This window comes from Tympanuchus pallidicinctus, unplaced genomic scaffold (genome assembly GCF_026119805.1).
Source record: "Tympanuchus pallidicinctus isolate F22 unplaced genomic scaffold, pur_lepc_1.0 scaffold26, whole genome shotgun sequence".
Classification (NCBI taxonomy): Eukaryota; Metazoa; Chordata; class Aves; order Galliformes; family Phasianidae; genus Tympanuchus; species Tympanuchus pallidicinctus.
The window spans coordinates 4,266,418-4,284,183 of record NW_026294743.1 but is presented as its reverse complement, the minus strand read 5'-3'; the positions used below and the strand labels follow the sequence as shown (position 1 = coordinate 4,284,183).

At 43.5% G+C, this 17,766-nt stretch overlaps 2 protein-coding genes across 5 annotated transcripts in view; one reads left to right on the top strand and one right to left on the bottom strand.

Annotated features, from left to right (window-relative positions):
* The window catches only part of MGAT4D (MGAT4 family member D), a 40,292-nt gene extending 34,062 nt beyond the window's left edge, over nt 1-6,230 (bottom strand). Inside the window, exons 1-2 of one of the 4 annotated variants that reach the window (XM_052690068.1) lie at nt 5,715-6,230; nt 4,480-4,571 (exon numbers count right to left, since the gene is read on the bottom strand). Coding sequence is in view for 1 of the 4 variants with exons in the window: in XM_052690066.1 (XP_052546026.1) it covers nt 2,129-2,219 (91 nt within the window). In the remaining 3 variants the exon portion in view is untranslated. Of the gene's footprint in view, nt 1-1,732; nt 1,897-2,128; nt 2,262-4,479; nt 4,572-4,943; nt 5,061-5,714 lie in introns of those variants that run through there. The other 3 variants (XM_052690067.1, XM_052690066.1, XM_052690069.1) reach the window with 3 other exon arrangements.
* Nucleotides 6,231-7,541: 1,311 nt separating this feature from the next.
* ELMOD2 (ELMO domain containing 2) lies at nt 7,542-17,398 on the top strand. Its single transcript, XM_052690077.1, has 8 exons — nt 7,542-7,763; nt 8,192-8,220; nt 9,721-9,815; nt 10,599-10,728; nt 11,605-11,738; nt 12,267-12,335; nt 12,965-13,098; nt 13,512-17,398. Exons 1-8 carry the CDS (start codon nt 7,619-7,621, stop codon nt 13,667-13,669), a joined length of 894 nt encoding a protein of 297 aa, XP_052546037.1. The 5' UTR covers nt 7,542-7,618; the 3' UTR covers nt 13,670-17,398.
* Nucleotides 17,399-17,766: the final 368 nt, after the last annotated feature.

Sequence of the window (17,766 nt, the reverse complement as noted above, 5' to 3'; positions counted from 1 at the left end):
TGCTCCACCAGTCAACAAGGCTGGTTGGTAATAGCAGCCCACATCTGCAAGCACTCTAGAGAATGCTAAAAGAATCACCATGCAAGTTTGGACAGACAAACTGTAACATGATTTGCTGCAGATGTGGCCATTACCAATTGTCTTTGTAATGACTTTCATCGTTTTCCTGCCACAAGAAGCAGTCAGCCTGCTGAAGCCGAAACCTCTGCTTGTACCTGTTTATAAAGTAAGGGAAAACTGAATGAGAAAACTTTTCAAGTATAGTTAAAATGCTTATAATATTAGAGGCAAGAATCAAAGTCCACTGCAGCTTAGTGACTCTGTCAGATCCTATATGTTCATTTCTAAGGGTGGAACTGATGATGAACATTGTCCCTGCAATGCCAGTCTGTGTTACCTGTAGTCGCATTGCACCTCACCCTTTCAATCACAATCTCCCCAGGTAACTAGCACGTTAGTACCAGGCATTTAAAGGTCTCTACTTCTGAGCTGCACTGAAATCAGCACAGAGTCTGATTCACACTTCTATCTAATACCAAAGGGTTGGAATGCTACGAAGTGCACAACAGTATACAAGGCTATTAGATATCACTTGTATTATCAGAGTACATAGGATCACTATTTTTGAGCAGCGATGCCTTGTTAGACAACAAACCAAAAAGCTACTTAAAAGCTCAGTGTTGTAACACCACAACTCAAGAAACCATGGATGACCAGAAAGCAAAGGGCACACTTCAGTGATACACACCCTTCAAAGACCAAGAACAGCCTAAATGGTTTAACAGGCGCATCAGATAAGCAAAAAAAGCAAGTGGAGGTTGAAAAAAAAAACAAACAAACCTAAAGAAGTGCATTTGACAAACTGGTGAAAGAAATGGGAGCTGAGACAAGCAATCGGACAGCACCTGACCTCTCAGTAACAGGTGAGGTAAGTGAAAATGGCATTAGGAAACAAACAAATCACCTCTGAGACCAGAGCAAAGCAGAACTCCTGCAGTGCTCTGGGTGTACCACAAGAAGTAAAATGGGGGGGAGGCAGAGGTAAATGCTCGCTGCGGGAAGAAGCATTCATTTCAAGCCCATGCTTAGGCAGGTCCTCTGCTTTGACAGCGAGGCAGTGTTTGGTTTGCTCTCGATCCTTCTCATATTGGGGAAAAAAAAAAAAAAAGAACAACACGTGGTGGTTTGTGGGGTTCCAGGTGGCATACATGGGAGACTGCTATCTTCTAGCAATGCTCAGGAGCACGAATGGCATCTTTCCAGTGAAATTACCAGCACAAACTAACTTACCATATGTTCCTTTAGATAAGATTATTAACTTTTTGCACATCTGTGAGATGTTCAAGTTCAAGAGAGAATGCTTCTGAGCATTGTATTAACATTCAGAGCAATTAAAAGCTTGTTAACAACACCGGTGTTAAAATAACTAGGAAAGTTATATTATCTGAGAGGAGTTGGCTATGGAGAAGGAGCCATCTGCGGAGACCAATACACAGATAATAAAAGGAAGAATAAACACACCCATAAAAAGGTACGAACCTAGCAACCCACAGCACACCAGCACAGAAGGGGCACAAAGGAAGCTGAATAAAAACGGCATTTCAGCAAAGGTGTCACAAAACACATGCCACAACAGAACGGTGACAGGGATGTTAACTGTGCTTAGGACAAGCACTCTATCATCTCTTGGATCTTAGTTTCTTAAGAGATGTCTATTTGTACTTTCTCTTACCCCACTGTTAGCAGAATTGCCACTTGAAGTGTCAAGTGCCGTAAGGTTGACATGAAATGACACAGGCAGGAAGATCAGCACTGCTCAGCAATATTCAGCGTTGCGTTGCAAGTCCACTTCTATCGCTCACAAAAACGATCAATATAAGCAAAACGGAGCAGAGGACAAGAGTTCTGTGTAATTAATTAATAACTGGCTTACTTTAAATCTTCTCCCCCCTAAACCCAGCCCACTTTGAAAGCGTACAGCTCTTCACGATTGACTCTTTCTCCCCATCCCAAACGAACTATCCCATAACAAGCCATCTACCGGCCCCGAGGGCATCAGGGAAAGATTTCCACTTTATCTGCGGAAAACAGCATCGGCTTTCCCATTCCACCCGACGGCGGCTCTCACCTCGGCTCCCCTGCAGCGCCGCGTACCACAGCAGCGGGAAGGCGGCGCCCAGGCACAGCGCAGCCAGCAGCCGGCCGCTTCTCAGCCGCATCTCCCGGCGGGGCGCTCCCGCCTCCTGTGCCCGGCTACCCGCCGGCCGCCCGGCTTCGCCCGACGGGCGTGTCCGCTCCGAGCCGCCCGCCCCCGGTTCCCCCCACTCCCCTTAGGCAGCGAGGCACCCGCCCGGCGCGGGCGCTAACGGCCCCGCCGCTACTCCTCAGCCCCGGCTGCGGCGCGAGTGGGCTGTCAGCTCGAATCCCGGCATCGACGTGGTTACGTTGCTGGTGGTTACGACGCCGCTTTGTCTGTAGGCGTTTAGAACCAACGGTGCAGGTGGCACGTTCCTTGTACGACCGGACCAAGAGGTCCAGCTGCAACGTACACGGTCAGTTGAGGAAACAAAGCCTTCCAGTTACCACCTCGTTGCAAAAGTGAGGTAAACTGTAACTGGATGACATCTAAAGCACACAGGTAAGCCATTGGCAGCCATTAGGAGACACACACCTTTTTCTTGCCCTGCACGTCCTTGGCACTCCGTAAGCAAACCAGCAGACCTGTATGTAGTGGCCACTGTATGGAGGCACTGGATACCGAGGAAGATTCTGACTTTGGTGAAGGATGCACTTTCAGCTGAGGTCTGAACTCAATCAGTAGATTCAGACTAGATATTGGGAAGTTCTTTTCTGTGAGAGTGGTGAGATGCTGGAACAGGTTGCCCAGTGAGGTTTTGGAAGCTCCTACCTTGGAAGCTTCCAAGGGCAGCTGGATGGGGCTGTGAGCAACCTGCTTTAGTGGGAGATGCTCCTGCCTATGGCAGGGGGATAGAACCAGATGGAGCTTTCCAACCCAAGCCAATCTACCATTCTGAGCAATTGGCAGCAGAACACATTTCCTATAACGTAAAGGGCAATCCTGCTCACAGAGCCTCCCAGATCCTGCTCTGCGGACATGGTTTTAACGGAGCCACTAGGTCTTATGAGAAAAAAAAATGTCATTTTCACACCTATCCGTGAGCAGTTTTTGGCTTTCACTATGACACGCTCAACAGCTGTTCACAGGTCTACCTCCCATGCAAATCAGTCATTTTTTTGTTAGGTTAAGGCAGCCTTCCTGTCTTAGAACATTTCTATGGACAGGTTTACTTCTCCATTTAATAGATACTTTGAGTTACAAATCTTATTATTCATTAATAGCACAGGGGACCATTAGGTGGCCTGTATCTGTACAGAGAACTTCAGCTCTAAGCATGGATCTGTGAATCACCTGGAAACCTGAAGCTAGACTTACTCTTCCTGATCTGTACTCAGTCACTACACTGCCCTCTTCCATCTGTTATCCTTCTGTTCTTTCACTGTATCTTGCTTTGATATTTGTACTGAGAAATCTTCTTGAAATTACAATTGCTTTAAGTGTCAGCAATTCTTGTTATTAACCGGTGTGACTACAACTCAGCACTCTGAGGCTCTGTTGCCTCCTCATTGCCACTTCTCTCCAAGTTAACACATGAAAAGCTCAGCACGCTCTTTCGAATGGAAGATCAGTGCAGTTTTTGACATGTTATTAGTAAAATAGATGTGTAGTCCTATGAGAAACAGATAAACATTAACTATGTCATACACAATGAATTGAATGCCTATTAGCTGGCTGCCTGCTGTGCTTACATTACCAAGCCAAGGTGAACGTGCAAATGATGGAGGAATACTGAAGGCAAGAATAGCAGACATCTAACATATATTTTAGTTTCTTTTCAGAGCCAGTTAGAAAAGTATCACCATCACATAGCTACTGATCAGCCTGCATATTGTTCAGAGAACATCTGAATGCATTAGCTGTTATTTATAAGGACAACTCTAGAACAGATATTTAGCCATGCTGACTTGTAATGATCATTCACTCTACGCTGACCAAGACTGGTGTATTAACTTTAGATGAGGTACTACATTAACTGCTTCTATAAAAAAGTAATAAATCCAAATACTTCATCAGTGGAAACATAAAATACTTCCACTGCCTCAGGACCTGCTTGCAAGTGGCCTCTCCTACTTGCTTCATGTTTTCCTAACATCTTCCTCCCAGTGCTCTCTTCATACACTGCAGGTGTTCGAGAACTACTTGAGACCAGTGTAAAATGTGCATTTTTATTTTCCTTTTCTTACCTCTCAGCAGCATTTTTGGCATACTGATAATGTAAAAAAAAAACAACAACCACCCAACTGGTAAGAACAGATAAGTAGAACATATTAGCACAGGGTAATCCTACCGCCTCTACTGAGCTAGCAGTTCAGCAGGCTGCTTCCACTGAGATGGTTTACCTGCCAGAAGGGGTTTCTAGGCTCGTCCTCATGTGCTTTAACTGAATGTCTCTTCTTATAAGTTGCATTTTCAGTACTATTTTCACATATCTCTGCGAAAGCAAGAATAGAGATAAGAAAGATTAAAATAAATATTTGACAAAACACGGGCTCACAGGTGAAACAACTAACAGGATTATTCTGCTTGCACGTTGCTGCCGTCCTTCATCTCCAAGGGTACACAAACAAAGAATAACTACCCGTAACAATAGGTAACAGTCACTGCCATGGAACGCTTTCTGACTATAGAGATCCAGCTGATACTGCTGGCTAAAGTATTTGTCCTGCTGTCATTTAAGAAATGTAGTTTTAAAAGGTGAACAGTAGGTCATTATCCTGCTGAAGCCCAAGTCTCTCTGAAGGTGGTAGCAGAAGGCACCGACTGAACACAAAAGGAAGAAATCAGGACTGTTTTCTTAAGCTACCTTTTACGTTGTTGAATGTCCTAATGTAACTGATGATGCAGACTGAACCAGAAGCATTTGTGTCGGCAGACGTCCTCTGCTGGACCACTCAGTTGCAAAAAAGAACCAAATGAAGGTATGGGTTAAGAGTTTGCACTTGCTTGTTAGACACTGAAAAAGACCATCAAGGTTAGAACAGAGAGTGACGTTAACGTGCATGAAATCCCTGACTTATGTATCATCACCTTTAGCTATGTATTTTTTATGCTTAATGCAACAGGTCTAATCATAATGTATCATCAGCACCAGGTACTCTTTGCAGTCAGAACTGAGAAGACAACAGTAGCGTGCTCTGAATGTCTATAGTTAAAGATTACCACAAGACAAAACGAAACAATTTCCAAAACCTGAAGCACAAAAAGATGTGCCTTTGGTTCCTAATAATCCATACAAAAAGGGATTTCTATGTAAGCATAAATAACATAATTGAAAAGAAAGAACAAAGGAGCTCTACTGATATGAAGATATTTCCGAGTAATTAAAAATACCCAACAGAAAGCTGAACTCCTAAACCAGATTGTAGGAAGGCTTTATTTTGGTACCCACCAACAAAACTGCCATCTGCTGAGATTCCCCTACACGTCGTTTGCACAGACCCACACTGTGAGGATGCACCTGCTGGACTTTCGAACTAAATCCAGCAGCTATTGCTCCTCATCAGCTATCTCAGAGCAATCAACGTGTGGGCATGGAGACTGACAGGAAGGACCTGACCACCCTTCAATTTCTTACCCGTGTTTCTTCACGTCGTTGCAACTCCTCCGTCTTCCCAAGCAGTAACACAGCACTGCTGCTGAAGCAAAGATTGTTCTGACAACAACCATCACACCCCCCTGTCACCAAATAAGAGAAATACTTTCTAGTTTATTTTTATCCTGTAGCACTCCAGTGTTTTAAGAGTCAGATGACTCATTTAAGAAGCAACACTGGAAAAAATGAATGACCACCTGCCATCTCTTAAGACACATCACTTCTCATAGAACCATAAAATCCTTAGAGTTAGAAGAAACCTCTGGAGGCCCTCAAGTCCAACTCCCCTGCAATGAACAGGGACACCACAGCTGGATCAGGTTGCCCAGGGTCTTATCCAGACTTGCCTTGAAAGCCTCCAGGGACAGGGCATCAACCACAGCACACTAGGTGACCTTTTTCAGAGCCTCACCACCCTCACTGTAAAAGACTTTTTCCTTGTACCTAAGGAGCTCTCCCCACAGAGCGGGAATCAGACCTGAAGTCACAGAATCACAGAACGGCCTCAGTTGGAAGGGACCTCAAGGATCATGAAGCTCCAACCCCATGAAGGCCACCAACCTCCCCATTTAATACCAGACCAGGCTGCCCAGGGCCCCATCCGACCTGGCCTTGAACACCTCCAGGGACGGGGCATCCACAGCCTCTCTGGGCAGCCTGTTCCAGCACCTCAACACTCTCTCTGTAATTAATTTCCCCTGACATCCAACCTAAATTTCCCCTCCCACCCTCAACTTAAAACCATTTCTCCTTGTCCTGCTGTTATCTACCCTTTCAAGGAGTTGACTCCCCTCCTGTTTGTAGGCTCCCTTTAGGTACTAAAAGGCTGGAGTGAGGTTCACCCCGCAGCCTTCTTTTCTCCAGGCTGAACAAGCACAGCTCCCTCAGCCTGTCTTCATAGGGGAGGTGCTCCAGTCCCCTGACCATCTTTGTGACTATGCTCTGGATCCTCTCTAACAGCTCCCTGTCTTGTACTGGGGGCTCCAGACCTGGACACAGTACTCTCTAGATGGGGCCTCACAAGAGCAGAGTAGAGGGGGACAATCACCTCTCTGCCCCTACTGGCCACCCCTCTTCTTGGAGCCCAGGATCCCATTTGCTTTCTGAGCTGCAAGGGCACACTGCAGGCTCACGTTAAGACAAACAACTGAAATCAAACAACTGAAGCTGACTGACAGTGATTCCCCCACATGAAACTCTGCATCCCTAGGGTTGCAAAAATACAAAGGGCCAGATGCCAAATGTGTTGGTCCACCCTTGGAACCACCCTTGGGATGCCGGCCACCAGACCTGCCATGTGGCTTCCAATTGTGTGCAAAAGGTCCTTCTATTTCCACCCATTTATAAACGTCTCAGAATGTGGCCAAGCAAGTCTGTCAGCTCCCATCCTGTTCTCCAATAAAATTCTGCATACAATTTAGACGAACAGGAATTCTTTCCGCCACTCTTCAAGGTTCAGCTACTAAAATAACCATTCATAGGAAAACAACGGAGGCGCCTGCCAGTCCTAAACCAAACACCTGGGCTGATCCTGCGGCGAAGAAAGCTCCAGAGTATCATTAAGGTTGGAAACGACCTCCAGGATCACCCAGTCCATCGTCAGCCCATCTCCACCATGCCTACGACCGACGGGCGGCCGCGCGGCCACTCAAGGTCCGCACCGCACCGCTACAGCGGCGGGAACCTCGCCGCCCTCCCCTCCCAGCCGCCGTTCCCCGGCGGCCCCGCAGCCGGCACTTCCGTCCCCCCCTTCCCGGCATCACTTCCAGGTCAGGAAGGCACCGGGCGGCTTCCGGCGGGAGGCTGCGGGGCGCCGAGCGCTGCCGGCCCGCGGGGCTGAGGGGCGCCGGCAGCTCCTCGGCGAGGGGAGCTCCTCGCGGGCAGAGATGTTGGCGCGCTTGTGGGGGTTGCTGTACAGCAGCTACTTCCGGTTCTGGCTGAAGTGGCTCTGGCGGCTGCTGACGGGGAAGTGCGAGCTGCAGCGCGTCTTTGAGGGCGCGAAGGAGGGCGCGCGGAGGACGCTGGGCATAGGTAAACGGGGGTGGGGGGGGCGGCCGCGGGAGCGCGTGCGGAGCCGTGTGCGTGCTGACGTCACCGAGTACGTCCTGCGGGATGGACGAGTGGCGCCCGAGGGGAACCCGGCGCCGTTCGCTGATGTTGGTACCCTGACGCCGTTAAAAAAAGCCACGCAATAAAACGATGCACTTGATTCATTTCTGAGAGGAGGGAGGCGGGTCGCATGCCGCCAAACGCGAGTCCGATTTCAGTACTGCGACACCAAGCATCGGCAACAACCAGCGAATGGTTGAAGGCTTTCGGTTGCTCGGTACCTGTTGGTTTTAACGTCGCCCTACCCGTGTCATCCAAAAATTGCTCAGAATGATACAGGAATGCCTACTAGGAACTAATAAAACCAAACCAGTTCGGTATAAGTGACTTTTCTTGTGTTATCATTGCAGAGCATTCACTGGGATCATCAAAAAATAAGGTAATTATTAAAAATAATAAAATTGTGGAAAAGCGAGCTAACTGTTTGTTATTATCAACCTTATTACAGAGGCAGGTGCCTGAAAATGCTTTTTGAGGGAGGAAAAAAGTAGAGGAGGAAGAGATGGAGGGAGAAGAACGCTGTTGTGGGTGCTGCATGCCAGCACCTGCATCCCTCCATCGCTCCTCAGCAGCAGTCGGACAAGTCGTGGCACTGAGTTATTTGTCATGGAGAAGGTCGCCTCTCCCCATCACAGCAGTCTGCCAGGCTGGTTTTGCAGAAACCAGCAGTGGGACGTGAGCAGGTGATACAGAGAGAGCAGTTTTGTGCCACCTGTACAGTACATTCTCTAATCATTGGGAAAAGTGCAAGTTTGCAGGTAGGCTTTTAACTAACAGGCTCATGCTGAGTGATCCTTAGCAGTTAGATACCGTAGTTAACACTCAACACCCTCAAATGTGTATCTCTTCAGATGGATGGGTCTTTGAGCATCTCTCAGTTCAGTTCTAAAGGACTTACCTCTGGCCTTAATGAAACAGAATGGTGTTGGTGTGAGTGCTAATGGTATTGAGAATGCACTGCGACCATGAGAAGTTCAGAAGCAGAAATAAAGTAGTCGCTAAGTGACTTCAGATGGGCAGGGTGTAGTTATTGTTAGCGTTTGCCCTTTGTTCTAGAAGGCTGTAGAATGGCAGAATTTTGTATTGAGTTCTGCTGTTTCAGCTCAGGGCTTGTACCTCAGTTTTATTAGTTTATTGTCTCCTAATTTTGAAGCACTGTTTCCTTATTGAAGTTATGTCACTTTTGCTCCTTGACAGCTGCATTTATTTAGATCGAGGTTAGGAAGATCATTTTTCAGGTCAGCCTTTGGAGGCAAACATTTGAAAGGAGCATGTAAACAGGAAGGGGAATGGCTGTTTACATGGGTGGATAGTGATAGAAAAAGGCGGAATGGTTTTAAACTGAGACAGGAGAGGTTTAGGTTAGGTATTAGGAGGAAGTTTTTCACACAGAGAGTGGTGACGCACTGGAGCAGGTCGCCCAAGGAGGTTGTGGATGCCCCATCCCTGGAGGCATTCAAGGCCAGGCTGGATGTGGCTCTGGGCAGCCTGGTCTGCTGGTTGGTGACCCTGCACACAGCAGGGGGTTGAAACTGGATGATCATTTTCAACCCAGGGGTCCTTTTCAACCCAGGCCTTTCTATCATTCTATGAAACTAGAACCTAAACCTGGGTGTTTTATTTTTTGTGGGTTACCTACAAATTATATGTTTTTATTGAAATGAAATTTAATAATTAATTACTGAAGATCTTGCATGTGATTTGAGCACATTTATCATACACGTTTTCAATTTATCGACTGTTTGCTTTTCATAGTTTTTAAAGAATACTTATGTGACAGGCATCCAGAGACTGAGAAGTAACAAGAGTACAACAGGTGATAATTTTCTGCATTAATTTCTGCATTCCTCATGGGTCTTCTACTCTGTGAACTTCTTAGGTTCTAAGAAATGCTCTAAACGCTGATGAAACTGAAATAGAGAAGTGTGTCAGAGATGTAATGACAGAAAAGAAAATTGAACAGAAGGATGTCAGGTACGTTTGGAAGTCTGATGTGGGGTCTTCGAGCCCAACAGTTCTGACTTGTCACATTCCTGCTGTTGCTTAGTCTGATAGAATCAGTAGACAGTTCAGCACTTGCCTTTCTGTAGGGTTAGAAAATAAGGTACAGCTGTGTCCTGTTGAAGTTCTGGAAAATAAATTGCAAGGTTTAGTTTGACAGGAGTTGGTGATAACCACCTCTGCATCTCATAGGTCACTTGTGCTACTCCTTGCTGGTGAGTAGCGTTATCACAGAAGTTGTGACACGAACTTTGTAGTTGTTCAGATAGATTTGAAAGAATATAATGATGCTGGATTATAGTTTGCATTCCTCTCCAGAAGTAATTAGGAGTGATTGAGGGCAAGGCCTGAACTAGAAGTTTGGCTATTCAGAATGAAACTTGCCTTTTAAGTTGTAACATTTATATCATAGTTTGGATCGAGGCTTACAAAAAGCTTGGGGGTAGGTGCAGGTACAGTAGTCAGGATGATGTATGGAGTTTTTGTGTCACCAGAGATTTTAGCTGAGGGGCCTTACTTCCCTGCATGTAAGTGAAAAGGTCCTGACTGTGCAGCTCTCAAAACAGTTAGCGGTTTTATAAGTAGAAACAGGATCCAAATAGCAATACCAGGATGCTGAAGTATGAAATGTAAATGTAAAGCCCTTCCAAACTGTAACATCCATGTTGTGCTTAGGACTTCTCTTAACGTTGCTCAAGCAAGAATTTATGGCTGAGTATCCCTCTTAGTAGCTTCTGTTATTTGTTGTTATTCCAGGTTTAAGACAAATCTGCATATGTCCTTACTGCAAATAACAGGTTATAAAAAACTTTACTTGGATGTGGAAAACCTGAGGAAGGTCACCTATGATTCAGATAATGAAGAACACGAGGAACAGTTAATTGAGGTAAAAAAAAAACCAACAAACCAAAAGCAAAAGCTGTGCTCATCCCCCACCATCAAGTCCAGCAGTTGTAATGAACTTGATTTTAAAGTAGCACTATGAGCAGCTGTCCTGATGGAAGCTCTTTTCCACTTGCAAACTTCTAAGCCATTATAGACTCATCAAAATAAAATGCTGGAGTAAAACAAGCAAGTAAACAAAAGTTGCCTGCACTGGGATCATTTGCTGTAAAACCAGACAGAACACCAGCAGCAGACTAATTTTCCTAACAGGTCATTGAACAATCTTAACTGGAAAGATGTATAACTTCACCCACGCTTCTGTAAATTTCCCAGCTAACAGTTACCTAATAACTAGAAAATCAACCCTCTTGGTCATTTCTTATTACTGCATCAGTGTTGAAGAGGACAGTTCTGTCTTCCAGTATTCAATTATCAGCACAAGTAATAGCATACAAATGATATAATTCTGTTTAAGGCTTTTTAAAATAACTTCCAGCGTGCAGATACTTTAGCACGTCATTTTCTGAGTCATTCATAAGGACTCCACTTGTCATGGAAGTCCCAAATTTGTGCAGTATGATTTGTGGTGAATTCGTATTTCAGTATGCTGCTGTCCTGTCAGAATGTGATTTTTGGAAACGTCACCAGTCTTTGCTTCTGTAACGTCTGAGAAGGGAAATTAACACTTTAGAAGTTAAATGTAATCATTTTCATGCCTGCTTGTTACAGTACTGTTACAGTATGACTCCTGATCACCACTAACAGAACAGCGTGCAGGCTGTGTGTGTCCTGTGCCATGGTCAGTGGTCTCTAATGTGCTCTGAATTATGAGCTACTATACTCTGGAGCTGTGTGTAACATGGTAACGTTTGTGCAGCTCTGGAATTTGCTGATGCCTCATGAAAACCTGAAGGCCAGAATCACGAAGCAGTGGTGTGACATTGGCTTCCAAGGCGATGACCCCAAAACAGACTTCAGAGGAATGGGCTTGCTGGGATTAGTGAACCTGGTGTAAGTGAAACAAACTGCTGGAGTTCTGCTGTAAGGACTTTGCAGTATCTCTGAGTTCGCACTGGTTAATTCTGTTTTCAATAGAGACTGAACGAAAGCAATTAGAAATGGTGCTTATATACAGACAAAACCAATATTTTAAAATAAATTAGTGATTCTAGCAGCTGTACCTCTTCGAACATCTTGTTGGCTGAAGGTGAGGGGAGAAACAAAGTTGCTGCAGACACCTTGTTTTTTGCACCATTTGATTGGTTATGCCTTCAAAATAATTTGCTGAAAGCTTTTTCAGTTTCTGAATTAATTACTGCAATGAAAAACACATTTAGTACCTTTGCTCAGTCAGTTGGGCTTAGCTGAACTTCACATCTGTTGTGTTGCTTTTTTAAACTGTATTGGCTCGAACTGAATATAAGTTAATTTTGTGACATCTCCTTGGTTTTTGTTTTGTGATGTTTTTAGCTGATGTTGAACACAATATTTTAAAATATGAACTTAAAAATAATGGAAGGTTTTGTTCCACTCTGGCAGGTATTTTAGTAAGCATTACACCAGTGAAGCTCGACAGATCCTTTCTCATTCAAATCACCCAAAACTGGGGTAAGTCATAAGACTTCTTCTTGCTATTTTTTGTGGAAGAACATGTGAAGACTGTCAGGTACTTGTACTGAAAATGAAGAGGAAAATATTTGTGTTGCTTTCCATTTAAGTAGAAGCCAAACTAGAAGAGTTTGAGAAACTGAACACAAATCATTTTCAGAACCAGAACTGTTGGCAGGTTTTTTTTTTTATAACAGACTCAGTAAGACTAAAATGATGCAAAATAGTGGCTGTGGTTAACACTTGGAATATCAGCTGTATTTTTAATAGCCTTAGGTTAGATGTAGATACGAATACTTACTATTCACCTTCTTATTTATCCCGCGTAGAGATGGTTTAGATTCTAATCTTTTTTGCTGGACACTTGTTCTGTAATAAGTAAATAATGGAGGCATTTGCAAAACTAGTGTAGAGGAAATTATATGTTTTTCAGTAGCTCACATTTATGTGGATAGATGAAATAGGGAACTGAAAACGGGCCTGTCACTCTGAGTTGGCTTGTCAACAAGTATAGGAAAAATTGACTCTTACAGTTCTTGCAGTGTTATCTGCTTCTGGGAAACTTTTAAGTCCTTCAACGCATAAGGTTAAAAAAAAAAACCCACAATGAACTGTGATTGCTGTTGCAGATATTCTTATGCAATAGTTGGAATTAATCTGACTGAAATGGCATACAGCTTACTGAAGAATGGTGCTTTGAAGGCTCATCTCTACAACGCGGTCCCTGGATTGCCACAGATGGAACACTTCCATCAGTTTTACTGTAAGTATCCACGACTTTTTCAGTGCAGGTTACTGGAGGTAGACCTGAAACAGAGAGAATCTTATGTTTGATTTATTTTGAAGGGCGCTTCCGCTTTTTTTCCTCGTTGGCTGCAGCAAGATCAGGTATTGGAACTGCAACCAACACGGAGTCACCATGCTACAGAAATACACGCCTAAGGAATAGATTTAGGTGACTTTCTGTATCTGCAGGCTGAAAATTCAGTATTTGCAGATTTTCATTTGTCTTTTATTCATTATTTCAGTGCCCTAGAGGTTGCAGTTAAAAGGGATGAGGCACTCAACTATCTCAGGGGGTTGAAAAGAGTCTGAAGGATCACTGTTGGTCTAACAAGCTCAAGGCAGAAAATGGCACAGCTCGTTTGCATAGATCTCTATGTATTTTCTTCACAGGTTATCTGGTTTATGAGTTTGATAAGTTTTGGTTTGAAGAAGAACCAGAAAGTATTATGCACTTCAACCAGTACAGAGAAAAATTCCATGACAAGATTAAGGGTCTTCTACTGGATTATGATGTGATATTAACCTTGCAGAACAAAAAGAAACCATAACTCCTCTGCAACACATCAGGTTCTACATCAACAAGGGAATTATGCATTTGGTTGCAAGTTTTGCAGGTTTCACTATGAACTGTGTAACAATAGAACTCTTTTGCATTCAAAAGAAAAAAAGCAAGCTAAATTAGGTTAACAAAGCTCGGACAATCAACCTCTGTTTACAGCTCTTATATGCTATTCTCCAAAGGACATTTTTGTATGTGTGTTTATCTCGTTGTTCTGTTTGGTTTTGTTTTTAACCTGGCTGTCTGATGATCCTCCGGATCATTTGCTCTCAATTTCTTTTATACTTCTTGGTGCAAGAACTTGAAGCAGATATTTCTTCTGCACGGTGTTTCTCATTAATACGTTTATTTGATTATTGTACCTTAAAGCTTTTTTTAGATGAAGTTTCTGGTTTTGGGCTCTTAGTGTTCTCATTCTGTACGTGTAGTCCATCATCTACTTGTCAGCATTCTGTTTCTGCAATGAAAGGAATGCATTAAGTCATGTAGAGTCTCGGAGAAGGGGCTTAATTCAGCAACATACCTATGTACATACTACAAATTCCTTCTGGCTAAGGAAGTTTTTTTGCTTGTGGATTTGTACCAGCAAATTTCTGTGCTTGCAAAAAGCTTCATTTGCAAACAGAAAAAGAATCATAAATCAACAGTGCGAGGGTCAGGCCCTCTTTCTGAAAGCATTCCTGCTCTAAAACTTTTCCATTCTTTCTGATCTAAGATGTTTGACTTTGTTGCCAACCCTTTTTTTTTTTAGCAGATAACAGGGAATTCTGATTGGGAATACAAGGGAGTTAGAAAGTTCAGTCATTTATGTAAAATAATAAAAAACAACCAACCACCACAATTGCATCTTCCCTATCCTATGAAAATTAACTCCAACTTCTAATGAAAATGCATTTTCCATGTAAGGATGCAGCTGTGACACATTCCTTAACCTTGGCATCCCCAGACAATCTAATCAATAACAGTTCATGTGTGCATTTTGACTAACTGTTGCTTAAAGCAGCTTTAAACAGATTTGGTAAAACCATCGCTTCTTTTCCTAAAACCTACTACTAATCAAGTGCCTTCTGCTTTATTCACTCAGTGTTTTATTTTTATTCTGTAACCAGACCGTAGCCTTAGAAGCTTGAGTTATTTGGGAAAAGCCCTGTCAGCCCGTCCCTAATTAGCACATTGGCACCAAAGTTTGATGCTAACACAAGCTTTCCTGGTGATTTTTTCAATTTTTAAATCATCTCAGGTAAATTAATTAACAACTACGACTCATAACGATGAGGCTCCTGAAGAACGCAGATTTGGAGCAGGAGAGGAAAGAGACAAACCCCTTTATGTAACGAGTCATGCTACACTACAGAGACACTACATTGATTATTATATTCTGTAATATTACAGCTCCTTGGAGAGATTAAAAACCCTTGTGGACGAGGTCCTGAGCAGCCTGCTCTGGGTGACCCTGCTTAAAGCAGGGGGCAGATGGACCGTGGGGTCTCCACAGGCGCCTCCCCACATCAATAGTGATGCGTAGAAACAGGGACTTTGTGCACTGCCTCCACGCAGCTGCTCTTGGTCCCTTCAACATTTCTGATCTTTGTATGAGTGGGAAAGCTCCTGCTCGTGGCATACAATACGTATCTATATGCAGGAGGTGTTCTGCCATCTTTTTATGGTACTTCAGTTATTGATAATGGTTGAACAGTTCTTGAGTTTACCGTGCGCAGGGCAGAGAGAGGTTCAGCTCACCTGTGTTGGACTGACACTATTCTATTAAAAAATAAAACTAAGTACTGTTGGTAGTTACAGGTACGTATGGTTATACCTCTGCTTGTCAGCACAACAGCAGTTCTTTTGCTGCTCCCAGGTACTTGGAGTCTTGTAACTGTCACCACTGTAAAAGCTGAGATCCTGTGGTGCCATTTCTCTCTGCTCCCTGTGCAAATTGGACTTTCCCAAAGTCTGACAGAGGCAAGGAGCAGAAAGCGCACACTTTCAGCTAGGAAGTGAGCTGCCTGCTATGTTCTAGTCCCACCTTCTTTCATGTTATTCTTAATGATTTTTGCTATTGCTTGTAAATCTCATTTGCAAGTGAATGGGGCACATCTTTTGCAGTTCACAAGTGACCACAAGATTCCTGCTGCTGCTGCCAGACACAGATATCCATTTTTTAATTTCATTTTGCACTTGCTAGACAGTGACAGAGTTGTTACCGTCTCAAAAATCCCTCTGTAAAATGCATCTTCATTAGCTTTTTTCAATTACTAAATGTCAACCCAGCTGTCACCAGGTGAGTGGTACATATGGGAACGCATTAGTTTGTACCTAGTATTTGTTTAAGATGAGTATTTGCTAGGCTCCACTGCAGTTTGCCAGTAAATGGTTAGAACCTGCATGTATTTTGGTGTGATCAAGTACCCCAGTGCTTCTGAGAGTCCCTGTGTGTAGAATAGTAGCAGCTCTCCCTATTTTGCACTGGTGGTGGGCTAAGTGTATTGTGGTAGCGACTAGTACATAGGGAGGGGGAGGTCTAACTGCATTTAGGGGAGGGAAGAAGAGTGTTTAGAATGGTGTTTTGATAGTCACTGCATTTTATACCAACTCTGTTACAGAATGACAATCCTAAAGCTATAGAGAATTCAAAATTGCCTTTCTGCAAGTTGATAAAATCAATTTGTTTGACGTCAGAACTTGTTGCTCAGAGTTTATCCCAAGAGTCTTTCAAGTTAAAACTTGGTAAATTCTCTTGCTGTTATTTATTAACTGTCCTGTATTATCCTACTGGAAGTTGTAAGTATTGCTAGTTTGCTAACATGCTGCAGCTTGCAAGCATTCACTACACCGTGGCTGATACATACCAGTCACTTTAGGAAAAAAAAATGAGTGTGAACACAGAGCAGTTCCCTATTTTGTTTTTCTTCTTGTAGCATCTGTTTAGCAAACTGCCTCCCTTCCCCTTGTTCAAGCACATGCTTAAACGTGGTACCGCACCATGAACAGAGTAATCTGGAGATATGGAAAGATTACTATAAATCAAGGCAGGAGCTAGTCTTTCATTCACTGAATGCACTGCTTCATACATAACCAACATAATTGGAAAGCATGATTTGAAGACAGTGCTACCTAAGGAACAAAAAATGTTTTCAAACTGCTGCTTCTGCCGTCTGACGGTGCAGACAATAGGATGCCCTGTCCTAAAAGGGCAATGGGAGAAGGGGCCAATTTAAGCACCTCGAGTCCTTTTGGATTTTCACTCATTGGTGTAAAACAAACGAAAAACAAACCCCAAGCATTCATTCCCTAGGTTTTTCCATCCTGGTTTAAACGTTTAAAAACAAGAACGTTAGTTAGCCTTGTCTTAGGAATTACTGTGATGGAAGAAGTTTGTGGGAATTCAGTAGTCACGGTTATTGAAAATAGGACTAGTGAATTTGTTTGGTCATACCTGTTCTGTGTTGCTGTGGTGATCTGTCTTGGGACTGATGTTTCCTGTGCCAGTCTGTATATTGTTTTTCACTTGGGAAGAGGGTGGTGGAGGGGGGGAAAAGAAAAAGACACCTGAGAGTGCTGCCGGGGGGCAGTTTCTCCTTGTCACACTGTGCTTAGATAACTGCGTACTAATAGAAATTTACGTTTACCACAGTATAAAAGCAATAATGTAAACTGTGACGTCTGTAATGGAAACTTAAGTTTACAATGGTAGAAATAAAGAACAAGTTATTAGAAATACTGTCAGTATCGGTGTGTTCCGGCCTGCTGTCATTGTTAGAAAACCAACAGTTTGCAGCGAGCCATGCGTTGATGTCTTTTTCCTAGTAGCTGTACAGCACAGCTGAGAGAAGCACTGGAGGCTGCTGAACGCGGATATGTATGAAAGCTGAAATGGAAAACACCCCAACAGCTAGAACAGCTGCCTCACCTACATTTCTTCGTTTTAAAATCAGCATCCAAGATACAGATCTAAAAATCAAATACCAAGAGAAAGAAAGGAATTAGATTGAAATCCGACTGTGAGATCTACACAAAAAGGTGTTTATTTTTAACTCTTGAGATTCGTCTCATGATGTAAAGCAGTGCTTACATGCAGGTGTGCTT

What these genes read in the sequence shown, in the direction of transcription:
- ELMOD2 (XM_052690077.1), top strand. Translation starts at nt 7,619, where the DNA reads ATGTTGGCGCGCTTGTGGGGGTTGCTGTACAGCAGCTACTTCCGGTTC. An exon ending in TCAAATCACCCAAAACTGGG is followed by an intron (nt 12,336 to 12,964) that starts GTAAGTCATAAG and finishes TTGCTGTTGCAG; the next exon opens with ATATTCTTATGCAATAGTTG. An exon ending in ACACTTCCATCAGTTTTACT is followed by an intron (nt 13,099 to 13,511) that starts GTAAGTATCCAC and finishes TTTTCTTCACAG; the next exon opens with GTTATCTGGTTTATGAGTTT.